We start from the raw sequence: 18,114 nt of genomic DNA on the forward strand, positions 1-18,114 counted from the left end.
GACACTACATAATTAGTCCAAGCACATCACTAAAATCCTATCTAATAAAGAAGGAATATGCAAATTGACCATCACACCATCACAAAGGAGGCAGTGCCCATAGCAGAGGTGGGGTTTCTGTAACGAGCCTTAAGGAGCAATCAGCAGGGACCTGAGGCTGAGTGGCACTGGGCTGGGGCAGGGACCTGAGCCTGTGTCCCCCACCCTGTGGGGCTTGACAGGGGACCTCAGGCCACGCCCCCAACCCAGCAGGGCTTGACAGGGGACCTCAAGGCGTGCCCCCTGCCCTGGTGCCAGGCTGGGGGACCTCAGGCCACATCTCCCACCCTGGCATCAGGCCGAGGGACCTGAGGGTGCACTGGGGGACCTGAGGTTGTGCCCCCTGCTTGGCGCCAGGCCAGGGGATCTGAGGCTGCACCCCCCGCCCAGCAGGGCTGGACGGGGGACCTGAGGCTGCTCCTCCTGACCCTGCGGGGCTTGTCAGGGGCCCTGAGGCTGCGCCCCCCCACCCAGTGGGGCTTGATGGGGACCTGAGGCTGCTCCCCCTGCCCGACACCAGGCCAGGGGACCTGAGGCTGTGCCCCCCGCCCAGTGGGGCTTGATGGGGGTGGGGCCAGCTGGGTTTTGATCTCACCCAATGGGGGTGGGGCTGGCTGGGTCTGCAACTTGCGCAATTTTGAGGAGCCGCAGGTGGGCGGGGACTTGACTCCAGGTCCTGCGGCGTGCCCCAGACTCTGACAGGAGGAAATTTTTCATTTACATTTTATTAATTTTCTTTCATCTCTGACACTTCTATTATAGAGAAAGGGCAAATAGCAATATTAAAATATTTCCTCTAAATAATCCTCTTTTAATGTGCATGAATTTTGTGCACTGGGCCACTAGTAATTAATAAATATTTAAAAACAAAGAAACAAGACATAGCCCATACAGAGGAAAAACCAACTTATATACATTGTTTCTGAGAGGGCCTTGATATAGATGTAGTACATAAAGATTTTAAATAAGCTATTATAAATATGTTTGAATAACTAAAGGACACCAGGTTTAAAGAATTAAAGGGAGGGTGGGAGTGAGCAGGGAAAGGTCAATGGGTGAAAAAGGAAGCATATGTAAAACTTTCAACAATAAAGAATTAAAAAAAGAATTAAAGGAATGTATGATGACAATGATTCATCACATAGAGAATATTAATAAAGAGATACAAATTATAGAAATAAATGGAAATTCTGTAGTTAAAAGGTATAACAAACAAAAAATTTACTCAACAGGCTTAACAGTAAAAAATAATGAAAAAAACTGAATAACCTCAAAGGCCTGTGAGACACCATCAGATACACCAGATATGCATAATGGGAGTTCCAGAAGAGGAGAGGGGGAATGACATAAGTATTTGAAGAAATAATGGGTAAAATTTCTCAAATTTGATGAAAAACTTTAATCTACACATCCAAGAAGCTCAAGGAATTCTAAGTAGAACAAACACAAAGATATTCACAGCTAGATAGATAGTAATCAAACTGTTCAAAGACAAAGCCAAAGAGGAAAACTTGAAAACAGCAGGAGAAAAATTACATATCATATGCAAAGGAACCACAATAATATTAACAGCTGCCCAGTCATCAGAAACAATGGAGACAAATGGAAGCAGCCAGGTGCCCATCAATAGATGAGTGGATAAAAAACAACAACAACAACAACTTGTGGTACATATGTACAGTGGAATATTACTTGGCCATAAAAAAGAATAGAATCTTACCATTTGCAACAGCATGGTTAGACCTAGAGGACATTCTGATAAATAAAATAAGCTAGTCAGAGAAAGACAAATACCATATGATTTCACTTATATTCGGAAACTAAATAACAATATAAACAAACAAACAAAAAACAGAAACAGACTCATAGATACAGAAAACAGACTGATGGTTGCCAGAGGGGTGGGAGATTGGGGACTGGGCAAAAAAGGTGAAGGGATTAAGAAGTACAAATTGATAGTTTCAAAATAATCACAGGAATGTAATGCATAGCATAGGGAATATAGTCAATAATATTGTAATAGCTATGTACTGGGCACATGCCCAGGTTACAGGCTCGATCCCCAGTGGGGGTGTGCAGGAAGCAGCCAATCAATGATTCTCTTTCACTCTAACTCTCTGAAATCAATAAAAATATATTTTAAAACATTTTTAAAGAAAGAAAGAAACAATGGAGACAAGAAGGCAGTGTTATGACATGTGCAAGGTGCTGAGTGGGGGGACTGAAGCCAAGAATTCTAGAATTCAGTTCACCATGGTAACAGCTCATGTCAACACTTTCTTCTCCTCAGCTGTGGGTGACCCTTCAGGTCTTCTGCTCTAAGATGTGCTGATGAGAAGGGCGTGGAGAGGTCTCTGACTTGACACTATGGGTGACAACTTTGAAGGTATGAGCATTGAACAACTAAAACTGGAGTTATTGGAAGAAATCCATAAGAAAGACTTGGTAAAACTCTCAATAGATGAACTAACATACAAGATAGCGGAACAGAAAGCCAACTTCATTAAAAACAATGAATGGAAAATCCGTTATGAGATACAACTTGAAGTGAATGATCAACTGAAGGACCAAATAGTTACTCTGAAAGAGAAATTGGGAAAACTCAGTGCAGATCCTTCAGATATACAAGGGACTATTCAGGTCTACAAGCAATTGTCAATGAAATATTTAATGACATTACTTAGAAAGCTACTCCAAGAGAAAAGGTGTCTTGAAAATCAAGTGAAATACTATACACTTAAAGTGGAACGAGAATCAAGGGCTTGCAAAAAGATCAAGGATGAACGCCAAAAACACCTCGATGACCTATTTCAGGCCTTTCACTTATACCAAATTTCTAGAAGACAATATATGGATGAATTTCATAGAATGAAAGAGATTCCAGTGGAAATGGGAAGATACAATACAGCTAATCAGAAGACAGGAAATGCCAAGAAAGAACCAGAAAAAAAGAGTAGAAGATCAAACTTCCTTCCAAAAATCAAGCCATGATTCAAGAATTGGATGGGTTTCTATTTCTTCCTCTTTTTCATTTGTTATATTCACCAAGTGAAGTTAATACTCAATACATTTTTTCAGGGAATGAAATAGATAAGAAAGAGCTATTAAACCTCTTTTGCTCCTCTTTCAGAAGTTTGTTCCTTTGTCTGTGTGAAAGTAATTTTCTTTGTAATTTGGTTTAGTTTCAAAAATTATTTTAGAAAGTAATTTTGGTGACCCTAAAATTATAATAGCAGTGTTTGTAATTCTTAAAATATCCTAAGAAACCTGAGTGAGGGACATTTAAAATTATCCCAATCATTGCAATAGTGTATTAGTTGCACATTTTATCATGGAGACTCCATCATGTTTAAGTGTTTGCTCTACAGGAGCTACTTTGGAATGCTTTCCAGATGTTGGAAAATGTCTGTGTTAGAGTGATGGCATGCATGTTGGTGGGGTACTATAAAGAACTGAAATGGGAGACACTCTAAGATCTCTGTTCTGTTATCAGTTTTGCCACTTCTAAGCTTCTGACTTTAAGTAAATAATTTGCTTTGCATCATTTTCATCATTTGTACATTTGGAAATATTTACCTAACTAGTTCCTTGAGATTGCTGTGCAGATCAAGGATACTTACTAAATATTTATTTATTTACTTTGTTATACTAGAGATAAAGTTTTATCTAGTTCTAAGCTCTGAAGATAATTTGTCATGTGAGGTTTTATAAGAAAATAAAATTATTTATTGCAATAATAAAAATAAAAATGGTAGTTTGGTATCCTTTTGGGTTAATACTAAAATATATATTAATATCAGTATTTTTAAGTTCAAAATTCATAGAGCAAAAATTAGTATAACAATATTTAATAATAGAGGCTCGGTGCACAAATTCGTGCACCAGTGAGGTCCCTCGGCCTGGCCTGCCAGATGGGGCCAAACCCAGCTCTATGACATCCCATGAGGGGTCCTGGATTGTGAGAGGGCACAGGCCAGGCCGAGGGACACCACTGGTGCACAACAGAGGCCAGGGAGGGACCACAGGAGGGGTCCAGGGCGTGTCCGGCCCTGTCTTGCCCAGTCCTGATCAGGGCCAATAGGGTCTGCCAGGGAGGGACATGGGAGGTTGGTCAGCTGGGGAGGGACCACAGGAGGGCTCCAGGGCATGTCTGGTCCATCTCACTCAGTCTTGATCAGCCAGACCCCAGCAGCAAGCTACCGATCTGAACATCTGCCCCCTGGTGGTCAGTGCACATCATAGCGAGCGGTTGAGCAGCCTTAGCATATCATTAGCATATTAAGCTTTAATTGGTTGAATGGTCCACTGGTCGACTGACATTAGCATATCAGGCTTTTATTATATAGATTTTTTATTGATTTAGAGAGAGGAAGGAAAAGAGCGAATGAAACAAGAAAGAAAAGAAAAGAGAAAATGAGAGAGAAATATCAATGTGAGAAGGAAACGTTGATCAGTTGCCTCCCATACGTGACCTACTGGGGATCAAACCTGAAACGTGGTATGTGCGCCAACTGCAATAGAACCCTCCATCTTTTGATAATGGAATGACACTCCAACCAACTGAGCCACACTAGCCAGGCCTTTAATATGTTTGAAATTTTAAAATGTCTAAATATTTTAGCAAATATCAAGAAATACCATTTATAAAAACAAATGTTGCTATAATAAAAAAGACATAAAAAAAGAGTGCTAGCAAGGATATGGAGAAATTGGGACCCTCATACATTGCTGGTGGGTATGTAAAATGGTGCAGCTACTTTGGAAAACAGTCAATCAGTTCCTCAAAAATTAAACATAGAGTCATCATATGAACCAGAAATTCCACTCATACATATGGACAAGAGAAATGAAAACCTACATCAACATAAAAAGTTGCACACTAACTGGTTTGGCTTAGTGGATAGAGTGTCAGCCTGTGGACGGAAGGGTCCCGGGTTCAATTCTGGTCAAGGGCACATGCCCAGGTTGCGGGCTCAATCCCCAGTAGGGGGCATGTAGGTGGCATCTAATCAATGATTCTCATCATTGATGTTTCTATCTCTCTCTCCCTCTCCTTTCCTCTCTGAAATCAATAAAAATATTTTTAAAAAATTTAAGTTGCACACAAATGTTTATAGCACCATTATCCTATCTAATAAAGAGGGAATATGCTAATTGACCATCACTCTGTCACAAAGATGGCTTCACCCACAGCTGAAGCCAAGTTCCCATAAGGAGCCTTAATGAGCAATCAGCAGGGTCTTGAGGCTACACCCTCCCCTGCCCCCTAAGGGCTTGACAGAGGACCTCAGGCCATGCCCCCTGTCCTGGCGTCAGGCTGGGGGACCTCAGGCCATGCCCCCGCCCCAGCGCCAGGCCAGGGGACCTCAGGCCATGCCCCCCGCCCAGTGGGGCTTGACGGGGGACATCAAGGTGTGCTTCCCGTCCTGATGCTGGGCTAGGGGACCTCAAGCTGCTCCCCCTACCACAGTGCCAGGCTGGGGGACCTCAGGCCGTGTCCCCCACCAGGTGAGGCTTGACAAGGGACTTCACCACAACCCCCACCCTGGCACCAGGCTGGGGACCTCAGACCCCACCCCCTGCCCAACAGGGCTTGACAGGGGACCTCAGGCCATGCCCCCTGCCCCAGCTTTGGGCCAGGGGACCCGAGGCTGTGCCCCCCTGCCTGGTTGGGCTTGACAGGGGACCTCAGGTCATGCCGCCCACCCAGCAGGGCTTGACAGAGGACCTCAAGGTGCACCCCCAGTGCTGGGTCAGGGGAACTCAGGCTGCACCCCCCGCCCCAGCACCAGGCCAGGGGACCTGAGGCTGCACCCCCCCCTGCCTGGCTGGGCTTGACAGGGGACCTCACAGACCACACCCCCCCCACACCCGGCAGGGCTTGACAGGGGACCTCAGGCCACTCCTCCTGCCTTGGCACCAGGCTGGATTACCTCAGGCCACGCCCCCCCCACCTGGCAGGGCTTGACAGGTCCTCAGGCCTTGCCCCCTGCCCCGGCACCAGGCCTGGGGACCTCAGGCCGCACCTCCCTGCCTGGCAGGACTTGGCAGGGGACCTCAGGCCATGCTCCCCACCAAGCGGGGATTGACGGGGGACCTCAAGGTGCACCCCCAGTGCTGGGTCGGGGGAACTCAGGCCATGTCCCCCACCCAGCGGGGCTTGACGGGGGACCTGAGACTGCACCCCCCTGCCAGTGAGGCTTGACGGGGGACCTGAGGCTGCACCCCCCTGCCAGTGAGGCTTGATGGGGGACCTGAGGCTGCACCCCCCTGCCAGTGAGGCTTGACGGGGGACCTGAGGCTGCGCACCCCCGCCTGGCGGGGCTTGATTGGGGACCTCAAGGCACGCTTCCCATCCTGGTGCTGGGCTAGGGGAACTCAGGCTGCGCCCCCCACCAAGTGGGGCTTGACAGGGACTTCAGGCCATGCCCCCCACCCTGACACCAGACGGGGGGACCTCAGGCTGCACCCCTCACCCCAGCACCGGGCCAGGGGACCTGAGGCTGCACCCCCTGCCTGGCGGGGATTGACAGGGGACCTCAGGCCGTGCTCCCCACCTAGCGGGGCTTGACAGGGGATCTCAGGCCATGTCCCCCACCTGGCAGGGCTTGACGGGGGACCTCAAGGCACGCCCCCCGCCCCGGTCGGGGCTGGAGACCTCAGGCCACGCCCCCCATCCTGGCACCAGGCCAGGGGACCTGAGGCTACATCCCCTGTCCGGCAGGGCTTGACATGGGTGCGACTGGCCAAGTCTGGATCTAGCCCAATGTGGGCAGGGGCCGGCTGGGTCTGGGTCTCATGCAGTTTTGAGGCACATGTGGGTGGGCGGGGACTTGACTCTGGGTCCTGTGGTGCTCCCCAGACTGTGACAGGAGGAAGATTTTCATATACATTTTACTAATTTTCTTTCATCTCTGACACTTCTATTATAGAAAAAAGGCAAATAGCAATATTAAATTATTTCCTCTAATTAATCCCCTTTTAATGTGCACGAATTTCATGCACCAGGCCACTAGTTTACTCATAATAGCCCAAAAGTGGAAACCACACAAATTCCCATCAACTGATGAATGAACAAATTGTAGTATATTCAATCAATGGAATATTATTCAGCAATAAAAAGAAATTAAACACTGATATATGCTACAGCATGGATGAACCATGAAAATAATATCTTGAGTAAAAGAAGCCAGTCAGAAAATATCACGTATTGCATAATTCCATTTATATAAAAGGTCCTGAACAGGCAAATCTACAGCAACAGAGAGTAGATTAGTAATTGCCTGGAGCTCGCAGGGCCAGAGGGAGGGTAGGTGATGGGGAGTGAATGCAAAGGATGCAGGGTTTCTTTTTGGGATGATGAAAATGTTCTAAAATGTATTGTAGTGATGGTTGCACAACTCTGTAAATATATTAAAAACCATTGAAGAGTACATTTTAAATGGGTTAATCATATGTTGAATGATTTATATCAATAATGCTTTTATTTTGTTTTTAAAAAATCTATAACTACCAAAATAACCCTTAAAAAAATAAAGGCCCCACAAAAAGGTATACCCAGAAAGAGAAAAAAGCCTTAGAGAACTAATTGCTATCATACTTGCCTTCTAAGAAATAAAAGAAATTTGTCAGGTTGAATAGAAATTGTAACCCAAACACCAGTAAAGGTAATTACATAGGAAAACAAAGTACAATATAAATACATTTTGCTTTCCTTCTCACAACTGCTTTAAAAGACATCTGCATAAAACAATAATTGTTAAATATTGTTAGCTATAGGATATATAAAATACACTGTCTATGATAATAGCACAAAGGAGGGGAGAGGAAAGGGAGCTATCCTGGAGCAGTTTCTGTATACTACCAGAAATAAATTAGCATTAATGCGAAGTATGTTGTTTTAAGATGTATAGTTAATATCCAGAACAACCACTAAGAAAATAATTCAACAAATAGAGTAAATAAAGAGAATTTTGTGCTGCACCAGAAAAGCCAAGGGTTCGGCAAGCCCGAGGGGGGGCGGTGAAGGATGAAGAAAAGACAGACAAAGAGAATAAGCTGGGTCTAGGAGGTGGATCTTCTGTGCCTGGCTGAGACCACAGAAAAGATCCAGACTGCAAGCTGAGCCTTTATTTTATAGTCAGAGGTAAAAAAGGTAATTTACAATGTTTTTGTAAGTTTCACTTGTTTTGGCAGCACTTGCTGCACCTCCCACAGCCCATTAGCTACCCAGGAAAGATCTAGGGAGTGTCATAAGGTCAAGCTTAATTATGCTAAAAGGTCTGTGCCCTCTAAGCTGGGACTTGTTTGTGGCTTTGCCAACAGGTCAGTCTGAGGCTTAACACTATAGCCGCTCACTACAGAATTTAAATGGCACACTAGAAAATGTCTATTAAATGCAAAAGTAAGCAGTAAAGAAGAAATAGAGGAGAAAATATACATGAGACATACATATAGAAAATAGTTATAAGTAAGTACATTTATATTATAACCAATAACTATATTAAGTGTAAATGAAATAACCACCACAATAAAAAAATAAAAGATTATCAGGCTAGATTAAAAAACAGAATTTAACTGCATGCTGTCTAAAACATATACACTTAATTTTTATGTTGTATTTTAATTTTATATCTTTAAAACATGTTTTATTGATATTTTAGAGAGAGCGGAAAGGACAGGGAGAGAGATAGAAACATTGATGAGAGAGAAACATTGATTGGCTGCTTCCTGCACACCCACTACTGGAGATTGAGCCTGCAACTTGGACATGTGTCCTGACCAGGAATTGAACCAGTGACCTCTTGGTGCATGGGAAGTTTGGGTCCTGGGTGCTAGAGGGAAGCTGGTGCCAGCAGCTGGGGGAAGGAAGGCTAACTCTTTCACAAGTTTCATGCATCGGGCTTCTAAGTATACTTTATAAAGTCTTCCCCCTGATATTTCCAGTACCCACCTGGCACCATACGTATTTATTAGAATACTAGAGGCCTGGTGCACAAAATTCATGTGTGGGTACGGTCCATAGTCCTGGTTTGCAATCAGGGCTATCTTTACCAACTGCCTGCAGCTGGCCCGCCTCCCCCACCCACCCCCAGTTCCCCGTTCGCCATCAGGTGATCAGAGACTGATGGCCAGGGAAAGAGACCTAGAGGTGGTCAGTGTGCCTCATAGTGACTGGTTGAGCGGTCGTTCCACTGTTAGGGTCAATTTGCATATTACCCCTTTATTATATAGGATAGAGGCCTGGTGCATGGGTGGGAGCTGGCCTGCCCTAATGGGGGCCTTGGATTGGGGTGTGGGTCCCTGCTGGGGGTTGGGGCCAGCTGGGGCGTGGGGCCGCAGGTGGTTTGCCGGTTAGCCATGCCCCTGATCAGGGTGGGGGTCCCTACTGGGGGGCATGGTTGGCCAGGGAGAGGTGGCAAGAGCAGTTTGCCAGCTGGCCACACCCCTGATTTGGGTTGGAGTCACTGCTGGGGGGCAGGACCACCCGGGTTAGGGGCCACAAGCGGTTTGCCAGCTAGCCATGTCCCTGATCGGAGTGGAGGTCCCCACTCGGGGGTGGGGCCACCTGGGGTGAGGGGCCGCAGGTGGTTTGCAGGATGGCCATGCCCCTGATCAGAGTGGGGGTCCCTACTCAGGGGCGGGGCTGGCCTAGCTGTGGTCATTCTGGTCTTTGCTCGTTCTGGCCATCCCACTGTTTCAGCCGCTGGGCTTTTATTATATAGGATTATCGACTATATTCCCTATGCTGTACTTTACAACCCCATGACTATTTTGTAATTACCAATCTGTACTTCTCGATCCCTTCATCTTTTTCACCCAATCTCCCAACCCTCCCCTCTGATGACCATCAGTCTGTTCTCTGTATCTATGAGTCTGTTTTTGTTTTGTTCGTTTATGTTATTCCAGAAGTAGTGGAAATAAAGAATCAGAGTAGGGACCAGAGCAGACACAGAGTATTATGAGCCATGGTGTTCACGTAAGGAAGAATGGAAAGTAACTGAAGGAGAAATTAATCTTTATCATGGAGTCCAGAGAAAAAGGAGGTTATGCCTACATCTCAGAAAACAAAGCATCCTACTCCATGTTACATCTATTATCTTCTACTCTATGCTCAAATTAGGAAATTGGGAATCATCCTTGACTCTTCCCTCACCATCTTAACAAATCCTATTCATAATTACCAAATCCTATGTATTCTATCTTCTGATGTTCTCTTGAAGCAATCTAATTATCCCCAGCCTCTCTGCCATTACTTAACCTAACAAAATATCTCTCTTCTGGATTATTGCAATAACTTTCTCATTGGCCTCCATGACTCCACTTTTGCTGCCCTACAATCTATCTGTTATGTGCTGAATTGTACCCCACTCTTAATTATGTATGTTGAATTCCTAACTCCCATTAACTCAGAATGACTATATTTGGAGATAAGGTAGAGATAATTAAGTTAAAATAATGTTATTAGCAAGGGCACTAATCCAATGTGACTGATATAAGAAGAGGAAATGATAAGAAGAGGAATTTTGAACACAGATACAGAGGGAAGATGATGTGAAGGCACAGAGAGAAGATAGCTATATGGAAATTGAGAGAGACCTCAGAAGAAACCATTCGTGCTGACACCTTGATCTTGAATTTCTAGCTTCCAGAACTGTGAGAAAATTAATTTCTATTGTTTAAGCCACCCAGTCAGTGATACTTCTTTATGGCAGTCCTGGCAAGCAAGTATACCATCTTCCACACTGCCTCCACAGTAACTTTTATTATGTGTAAAGTTAGTCATGTTAATTCTCTGTTTAGATTCCTTATTGGGCTCTCACCAAGAACAACTAAAACATATAGGTATTATTTAAAAATATACAGAGGTGTAAATGTATAGGAAGCTGCTGAAGTAATCAGTATAGGATAGGCCAAGATTTTAAAAATTGTTGAAACACCAGGGGACAGTGACTTTTTTTCATAGGATCATTTGCAAATTATGGTTTTATAGTAAGAGAATGATAACCTGGGCTTTGGCTAGACAGAGGGCCACTGCTGGAGAAACAAAGCTTTGGGTAGTTTTTAGGGGGTGATTTGAGGGGCCAAGATCCCAGTGAAAAGGGAAGGGAAAGGAAATAAACCTGAAACATATTTTGTGTTTTCCTTCAGAAATTTGATTAATTTTGAAACTGTACATGTCACTTAGCATAATTTCCTCCAGCTTAATCTGTTTTTCTTATATATTTGGAATATTAAGCCCTTATCAGATACATGGCTTGCAAATATTTCATCCTATTTTGTAGGTTCTCTTTTCACTCTGTAGATAGTTTCCTTTGCTGTGCAGCGGTGTTTTTTGTTTTTTTTTTTTTGTTTGATGTAGTGTCATTTGTCTATTTTTGCTTTTATTTCTTGTGCTTTTGGTCTCATAGTTAAGAAATCATTGCCAAATATAATGTTAAGAAGCTTTCCTCTTATGTTTTCTTCTAGTAGTTTTACATTTTGAGGTCTTATGCTTAAATCTTTAAATGATTTTTAGTTGATTGCTGTTTGCTATGTAAGAGCCTAATTTCATTCTTTTGCATATGGATATTTAGTTTTCCCAACACCATTTATTGAAGACAGTATCATTTTTCTGTTGTATATTCTTTTTTACATTTGTTGAAGATAAATTGACTGTATATGTGTGGGTCTACTTCTTGGTTGTCTGTTCTGTTCTATTGGTCTATATGTCAGTCTTTATGCCAGTATCATACTGTGTGTGTGTGTGTGTGTGTGTGTTTAGTATTTTTTAAAAAGTCTTTACTGTTGAAAGTTATTACATATGGCCCTCTTTTTCCCCAACTGACCTCTTCTAGCCTGCTGCCTCCCCCTCCCCCAGGCATTCACAACCCTATTGTCTGGGAAGCTATATATCCTTAAATTTTAAATGATATCCTTGCTGGGTAGAATAGTCTTGGTTGTAGGTCCTTGCTTTTCATAATTTTGAGTATTTTGAGCCAATCCCTCTGGCCTGAAATGTTTATATTGAGAAATTAGCTAACAATCTCATGGGAGCTCCCTTGTAGGTAACTAATTGTCTTTCTCTTGCTACTTTTAAGATTCTCTCTTTGTCTTTAACTTTTGGCATTTTAATTATGATGTGTCTTGGTGTGAGCCTCCTTGAGTTTATCTTGTTTGGGACTCTCTGTACTTCTTAGACTTGGATATCTATTCCATTTACCAGATTAAGAAAGTTTCCAGTTATTATTCCTTCAAATATGTTCTCAATCCCTTGCTGTCTCTCTCTTCTTTCTCTGGTCCTCCTATGATGTGGATGTTGTCATGGTTGAAGTTGTCCCAGAGACTCCTTATACTATCCTCACTTTTAAAAAATTCTTTTTTCCTTTTGCTATTCTGATTGGGTATTTTCTGCTTCTTTATCTTCAAAATCTCTCATTTGATCCTCTGCTTCATCTACTCTACTGTTCATTACCTATAATGTATTCTTCATTTCAGTTAATGTATCCATCATTTTGACTGGATCTTTATTATGTTTTCTGTCACCATTTTTATGTTTCTTATCTTTTTGTTGAAGTTCTCACTAAGTTCATCTACTCTTCCCCTAAGTTCATTGAGCATCCCTATAACGAGTGTTTTGAATTCTGCATCTAGTACATTTCTTGTCTCCATTTTGTTTAGTTATTTTTCTGGAATTTTGTCCTGTTTTTACATTTGGGACATGTTTCTCCATCTCCTCATTTAGGCTACTCCCTGTGTTTTTTTTTTAAATCTATGTATTAGGTAGAGCTTCTAAGTCTCCAAGGTTTGGTAGAGTGGCCCTATGTAGTAGGTGTCTTATAGGATCCAGTGGCACAGCCTTCCCAATCACCTGAGCTGGGCATTCCAGATGAGACCCCCATGTGGGCTGTGTTCACTCTCCTGTTGTAGTAGAGACTTGATTGCTGCTGGCACGTCAATGAGAGGGGTTTGCCCCAGGCCAATGGGCTGTGAGGACTGGCTATGACCACTGTGTAAGATCAGCTGTACAGGGACTAACCCCATGGAGCAGGATTCCCTTCAATGGGGCTCTGGTGCTCACTAAATCTGCACCTTGGGTGTGCCAATTGTGGATGCAGTTGGGTGGTGCTTTGATGTAATCCAAAGCTGTCCACTGTGTGCACTGGATCTGGGGCCTCCTGCAAAGTGCAGATCAAGGCTTGCTGCCACTTGTGCCCTGCCCAGGGCCACCCAGAATGGGCTACAAAACAATCTAAAGATGATTTCTACTTGTGCTGGGCCTATAGGTGCCCAGGCAGAAGCCAAGCTGCGAACAAAAGTGGTCTACTGTTAGTTATAGGCCTGGGCCCACGTGATGAGTGGTCCAGGGCATGCCATGGCCAGATGCTGCTTGATTGAGAGGTTTTAGGAAAGTCTGAAGCATGAGCCAAGGCAGGCCATTTGTATGGAAAAACCACTGGAAAAGGCTTAAATGGATTCACAGGTTGGGTGGTATGGCATCTCAGGGAATCACGAGGGTGGGGCAATAGTGGTAGCCAGGTTGATGGAGACTCAGACATGGTGTCTTCCTGCCACTCTGTGGGGGGAGGGCTCATGAAAGGAACAATGACCACTGCCAACACTTCTGTCTGGGAGAAAGCTGCCCCTGCAGCTCTCAACCTGATGCCAGACAATTTAGTTCTCTCCTATATATCTCTGGTGCCTTTTGAGCTGTTGTTCCAGTGTTGGAGCTCAGAGACAATGAGTCTGAGTAAGTCCATGTGTGAACCCTTTAAGAGGAATGCCTGGGATTCCAGCAGCCCCCTGTCTCACTCAGCCATAATCCCTGCTGGTTTTTACAGCCAGAAGTTATGGGGGATTTCTCCTCCCAGCAGTGGAACCCTGGGCTGGCGGGGGCGGGGGGTACTGACCTGAAGCTGGACTCCTTGATTCTCAAGGGGAACCTCTGCAGCTGAGATATCCCTCCTGATTTTGATCCACCACATGTGGGTGTGGGCCTGGCACATTCCACACCTCTGCCCCTCCTACTAGTCTTGATGTGGCTTCTTCTTTATATCCCTAGCTGTAGGACCTCTGATCAGCTAGATTTCAGGCATATATGAATGATGGTTCTATAATTTAGTTGTAAATTTGATGTTTTGTGGGAGGGTTTGAGTACTGCATTTATCTACACTGCCATCATGACTAGAACACTGAGGCCTTGACATTTTTGTGTATAGGAAGAGGGGACCAGCCATCTTAGAAACCCAGTTGAACCTCTGGATGACTCTAGCTGTCATCTGACTACAACTGCTGATAGACCCCTAGTAAAACCAGCAGAAGAATTCCCCAGTAGAACACATTCAATCCACAGAACAGTGAGAGAAAATAGATTATGTTTTAGCCATTACATTTCAGGGTAGTTTGTTAGGTAACAAATAATAGAAACACTCTCTTTCATAATGTCCTCCATATCCCACACTATGAGGTAGGGTAATGGATATCTAATATCCAACCTTTTCTGTGCACACAAGGCCAGCTTTCCTTGTTGGAAACCTGTTCAACTACCTATGCAAAAGGTTTTGCTTTTGGGTCATTCACACTCGTGTGTGAGCTAAGGCTCAGTACACTATCTTCCTAGAAGGTACTATTCAAAGTCTCCCTTTGAGTTGTGCAAGAAAGACTTCAGTCACAGATCTTGACATTTCTAGCATCAATAGGCAGGTAGTAAAACTCTGTGAATGACTCTACATGCTTTCCTGTCCAGAGGCTGATAATAACTCAATTTTATTGCCTTTCTAGAGTTACCATATCCATCTACCACCACCACATACGCTTACAAGTTCTGGTTTCACTAAAAAATTCTCCCATATGAATGCATGATATCATCCTGAGGTTTGCATTAAATTGAGTTCCGAGTTCATTCCCTCCCCTCTTCCCTCACCATCACAGGCATTATTCTGCTGCAAATTTAGAAGACATATTACTGCTGACTTAATTTACTTATTTTTATTTCCTTAAAAGATCCACTTCAACCGGTCTTGTGAAGATATTAATTTGCTGCTATAGTAATTTTAAAGTATATTTGGAGGTAGCTGATAGGGATACCATCCAAGAAGACAATTTGTATAAAGCAAACGTCTTTGGATTTTTTATTTAGAATGCACATCTTTACTTTATAACTGTAGCTAACTTGATTATGTAGGCTACTGAAAAGGCAAAATTGTGTATAATCTAAAACTTTGGAGAAAAGATCATTGATATCTGTTTTGGGAATATATTATAGATTTTTTTTCTGGGAGCAGCAGGTATTCCTAATTATGACTTTGCTTAGGCTAATACTGGAATTAACTTGCACACTGAGCATATATCTATATATATAAAAGGCTAATATGCAAAGTGTCCCCTCGGGAGTTTGACCCCGAGACTGGGAGTTTGGTTGCTCACTATGACATGTGCTGACCACCAGTGGGTGGCGCGGAATGAAGGAAAGCCCTGGACGGCAGCTGGCAGTCAAGGAAGGGAGACCCTGGCCAGGCCCCAATCAGCCCTGGTTGCTGGCCAGGCCTAGGGCCCCTACCCATGCACGAATTTCGTGCACCAGGCCTCTAGTGTGTCAAGAACATGTTGGGTAACTGAGCAGGGAGCCCTAATCCAAGACTCTTAAGAAGCTGTTTGATATACAATTTACCTGCAAAGTCTTGAGCCCTCTCTTTGTAACTGATCTATCAGACTTCCCACATAAAATGAGAACTGTTTCTCACTTTGACAGGCTGCATGCCAACTCTAAAGATGCCATCACTTGTGAAATTCTAAAATCTCTTTGCAGTTTACTTCTAAAATCTGCCCTCTTTTTCCCCAGTCATGGTGGAATCTGGGCTTCTGTATCAAACCATCCATTGCAGATTTTGGGGCAAGTTAGGAGGCTTGATAGGCAGGGAAGAATCCTTTGGGTCAGCCATGAGAATGCATGGCTTCAGCTATGGTCTTTATCCTGATTGCTTCTAAATTGCTTCCTTTCCCTGGCCCAAACCCTTCCCCCCAAATCTAATGGCATGTAGATCTGCCTATTTATCTTCCCCTTAATATCCAACAGGAACTTCACCTGAACTTCTCTTGCTCACTGCATTCCAAATCCACTTCTTGTATATTTTTTACACCAGTGGCTGGTACAACTGCCATCCAGCCCCCAAACTAAGAACTTAGGAATTGTTCTTTCTTTCTCTTCTCCACAGTCCTTCCCCAACTTCTCCAGTTCTTGCTGAATTTACCCTCAGATTGTCGCTTCTGTTCACCTACCTCTCTGTACCCTCTTTTCCACTGAGATAAAGTTTCTATCACCTCCTGTGTGGTCTATGCAAATATTTTCCTAATTGGCTTCCTTGCATGGAATCTTGCTCCCTGCTCCCATTTATCCTTCACAGAAGAAACACAGAAAAGTGTTCTAATACACACATTTTAAGTTACTCCTTTGCTTAATGGCCACCATTGCCCTTAAGACAAATTTTTAAAATCTTTCCTCTTTTGCAAAGGCCCAGTGCAAATGTGACACCTGCCAACCTTTCTAGCTTTATGCCATGTCTCTTTCCTCTTTTGTCTCTCAACTTCAGCCATGCTCTATTCTCAACCTCAGGGCATTCCAGGCTCTCTAGTCTCTGAGCTTTTATTAGGGCCCTCCCCCTGCCTAGAGTACTGTTTCATTTTCCTCTTTATCTGGTTACATCCTCCCCATTATTCATATCTGGATCAAAATGCCACCGACCCAGGACAATTCCTCTGACACTCCAGACTTTCCTGTTTTATGCTCTTCTAGCTCCCTGTTTTATGCTTTTCTAGCTCCCTGGACTTCTCCTTTGTAGCTCTCTTCAGACTATGAAAGCACAGGGGCATAGAACATGTATTTTTTAAATACCTTTTTTTTTTTTTTACTATGGAATGCTTCATGAATTTGTGTCATCCTTGTGCAGGGCTCATGCTAATCATCCAATATTGTTTCAATTTTAGTATATATGCTGCCAAAGCAAGCACAAGACATGTATATTTTTGTTCCATGCTGAAGTCATTAGCACAGTGGTTGGAACAAAACAGGAGCTCAATAAATGTTTTCTGGGTGGCTGATTAAGCAGTAGCCTCATAACTGTCTCCCTGTTCTCTAGGTTCTTCCCCTTCCAACCTATTCTTTCCACTGCCACTAGAGTGATCACCTAATCCTAAAATCTGAGGCCCGGCTCCATTCAAGTCACTTTTGAATGAAGAAAATAAATTCTCTCCCTCACATACAGAATGAAGTCCAAATGCTTTTCTATATGACATCAAGATCTTCTGTGATCTGTTCCCTAAACTACCTGAACAACTTGACTTGTGTCTTAGTTTCTGCTTACAAGAATAGTCTATATTCCACTCAAATGGAATTGTACACTGTTACCTGCCCATGCCTCAGGTTTTCTAGCCTCCATACCTTTGCTTTTGGTGATCCGTCAATCTGGAAAGCCCTTGCTGTGTTCCTTCCTAACTCCCATATTGCCTTGTCTTCTCCGAAGCTTTTGTAGTTCCCCCTCCAAGAAGGAAACGGCCACTGTTTTTCCTGATATGCCCTACATTTTTACCTTATTTTGACTGATCCCATTATGTACAAACATGGCTCATTTTCTCCTAGACTGCAAACTGCAGGAGAAAAGACATGGCTATTTCTTTATGGATGACAGGACTCAGGCAACACTAGAGGTGTGGGGTTTATTTGCAGACCTACCACTTGTTTCATAACATTGTGCTCAAAGTGTGGTGCAAGGATGAACTGCTTATATATCATGTAGGGACTTATTAGTAATAAACAATCTCAGGCCTATCAGACTTACCAAATCAGAATCTGCATTTTAATGAGATCCCCAGGTGATTTGTATGCACATTAAATTTAAAAGGTAGTGCACTGTTTTATTATGCCAGGGAACATGCATTCTCTGAAAAAGACAAACCACATTTTGTCATTCAGTGCTCTCAGACCTGGTACTAATTTACAGATGAACTGTACAGTATGTGTTTCTCTATTTCTGTATTCTCAGCCTAATATCATCTGGCTTTTAGTTTGGGGCTCTTCCATTTTAAACAGTATGGGACAAC

At 43.5% G+C, this 18,114-nt stretch overlaps 1 protein-coding gene across 1 annotated transcript; it reads left to right on the forward strand.

Annotated features, from left to right (window-relative positions):
* Positions 1–2,406: 2,406 nt before the first annotated feature.
* LOC308240246 (coiled-coil domain-containing protein 169-like) lies at positions 2,407–3,030 on the forward strand (the record flags this gene model as incomplete). Its single annotated transcript, XM_080653140.1, has 1 exon — positions 2,407–3,030. The coding sequence occupies one exon, from the start codon at positions 2,407–2,409 to the stop codon at positions 3,028–3,030; it is 624 nt and encodes a 207-aa protein (XP_080509266.1).
* Positions 3,031–18,114: the final 15,084 nt, after the last annotated feature.

This window comes from Plecotus auritus (genome assembly GCF_963455305.1).
Source record: "Plecotus auritus genome assembly, chromosome: X".
Lineage (NCBI taxonomy): Eukaryota > Metazoa > Chordata > Mammalia > Chiroptera > Vespertilionidae > Plecotus > Plecotus auritus.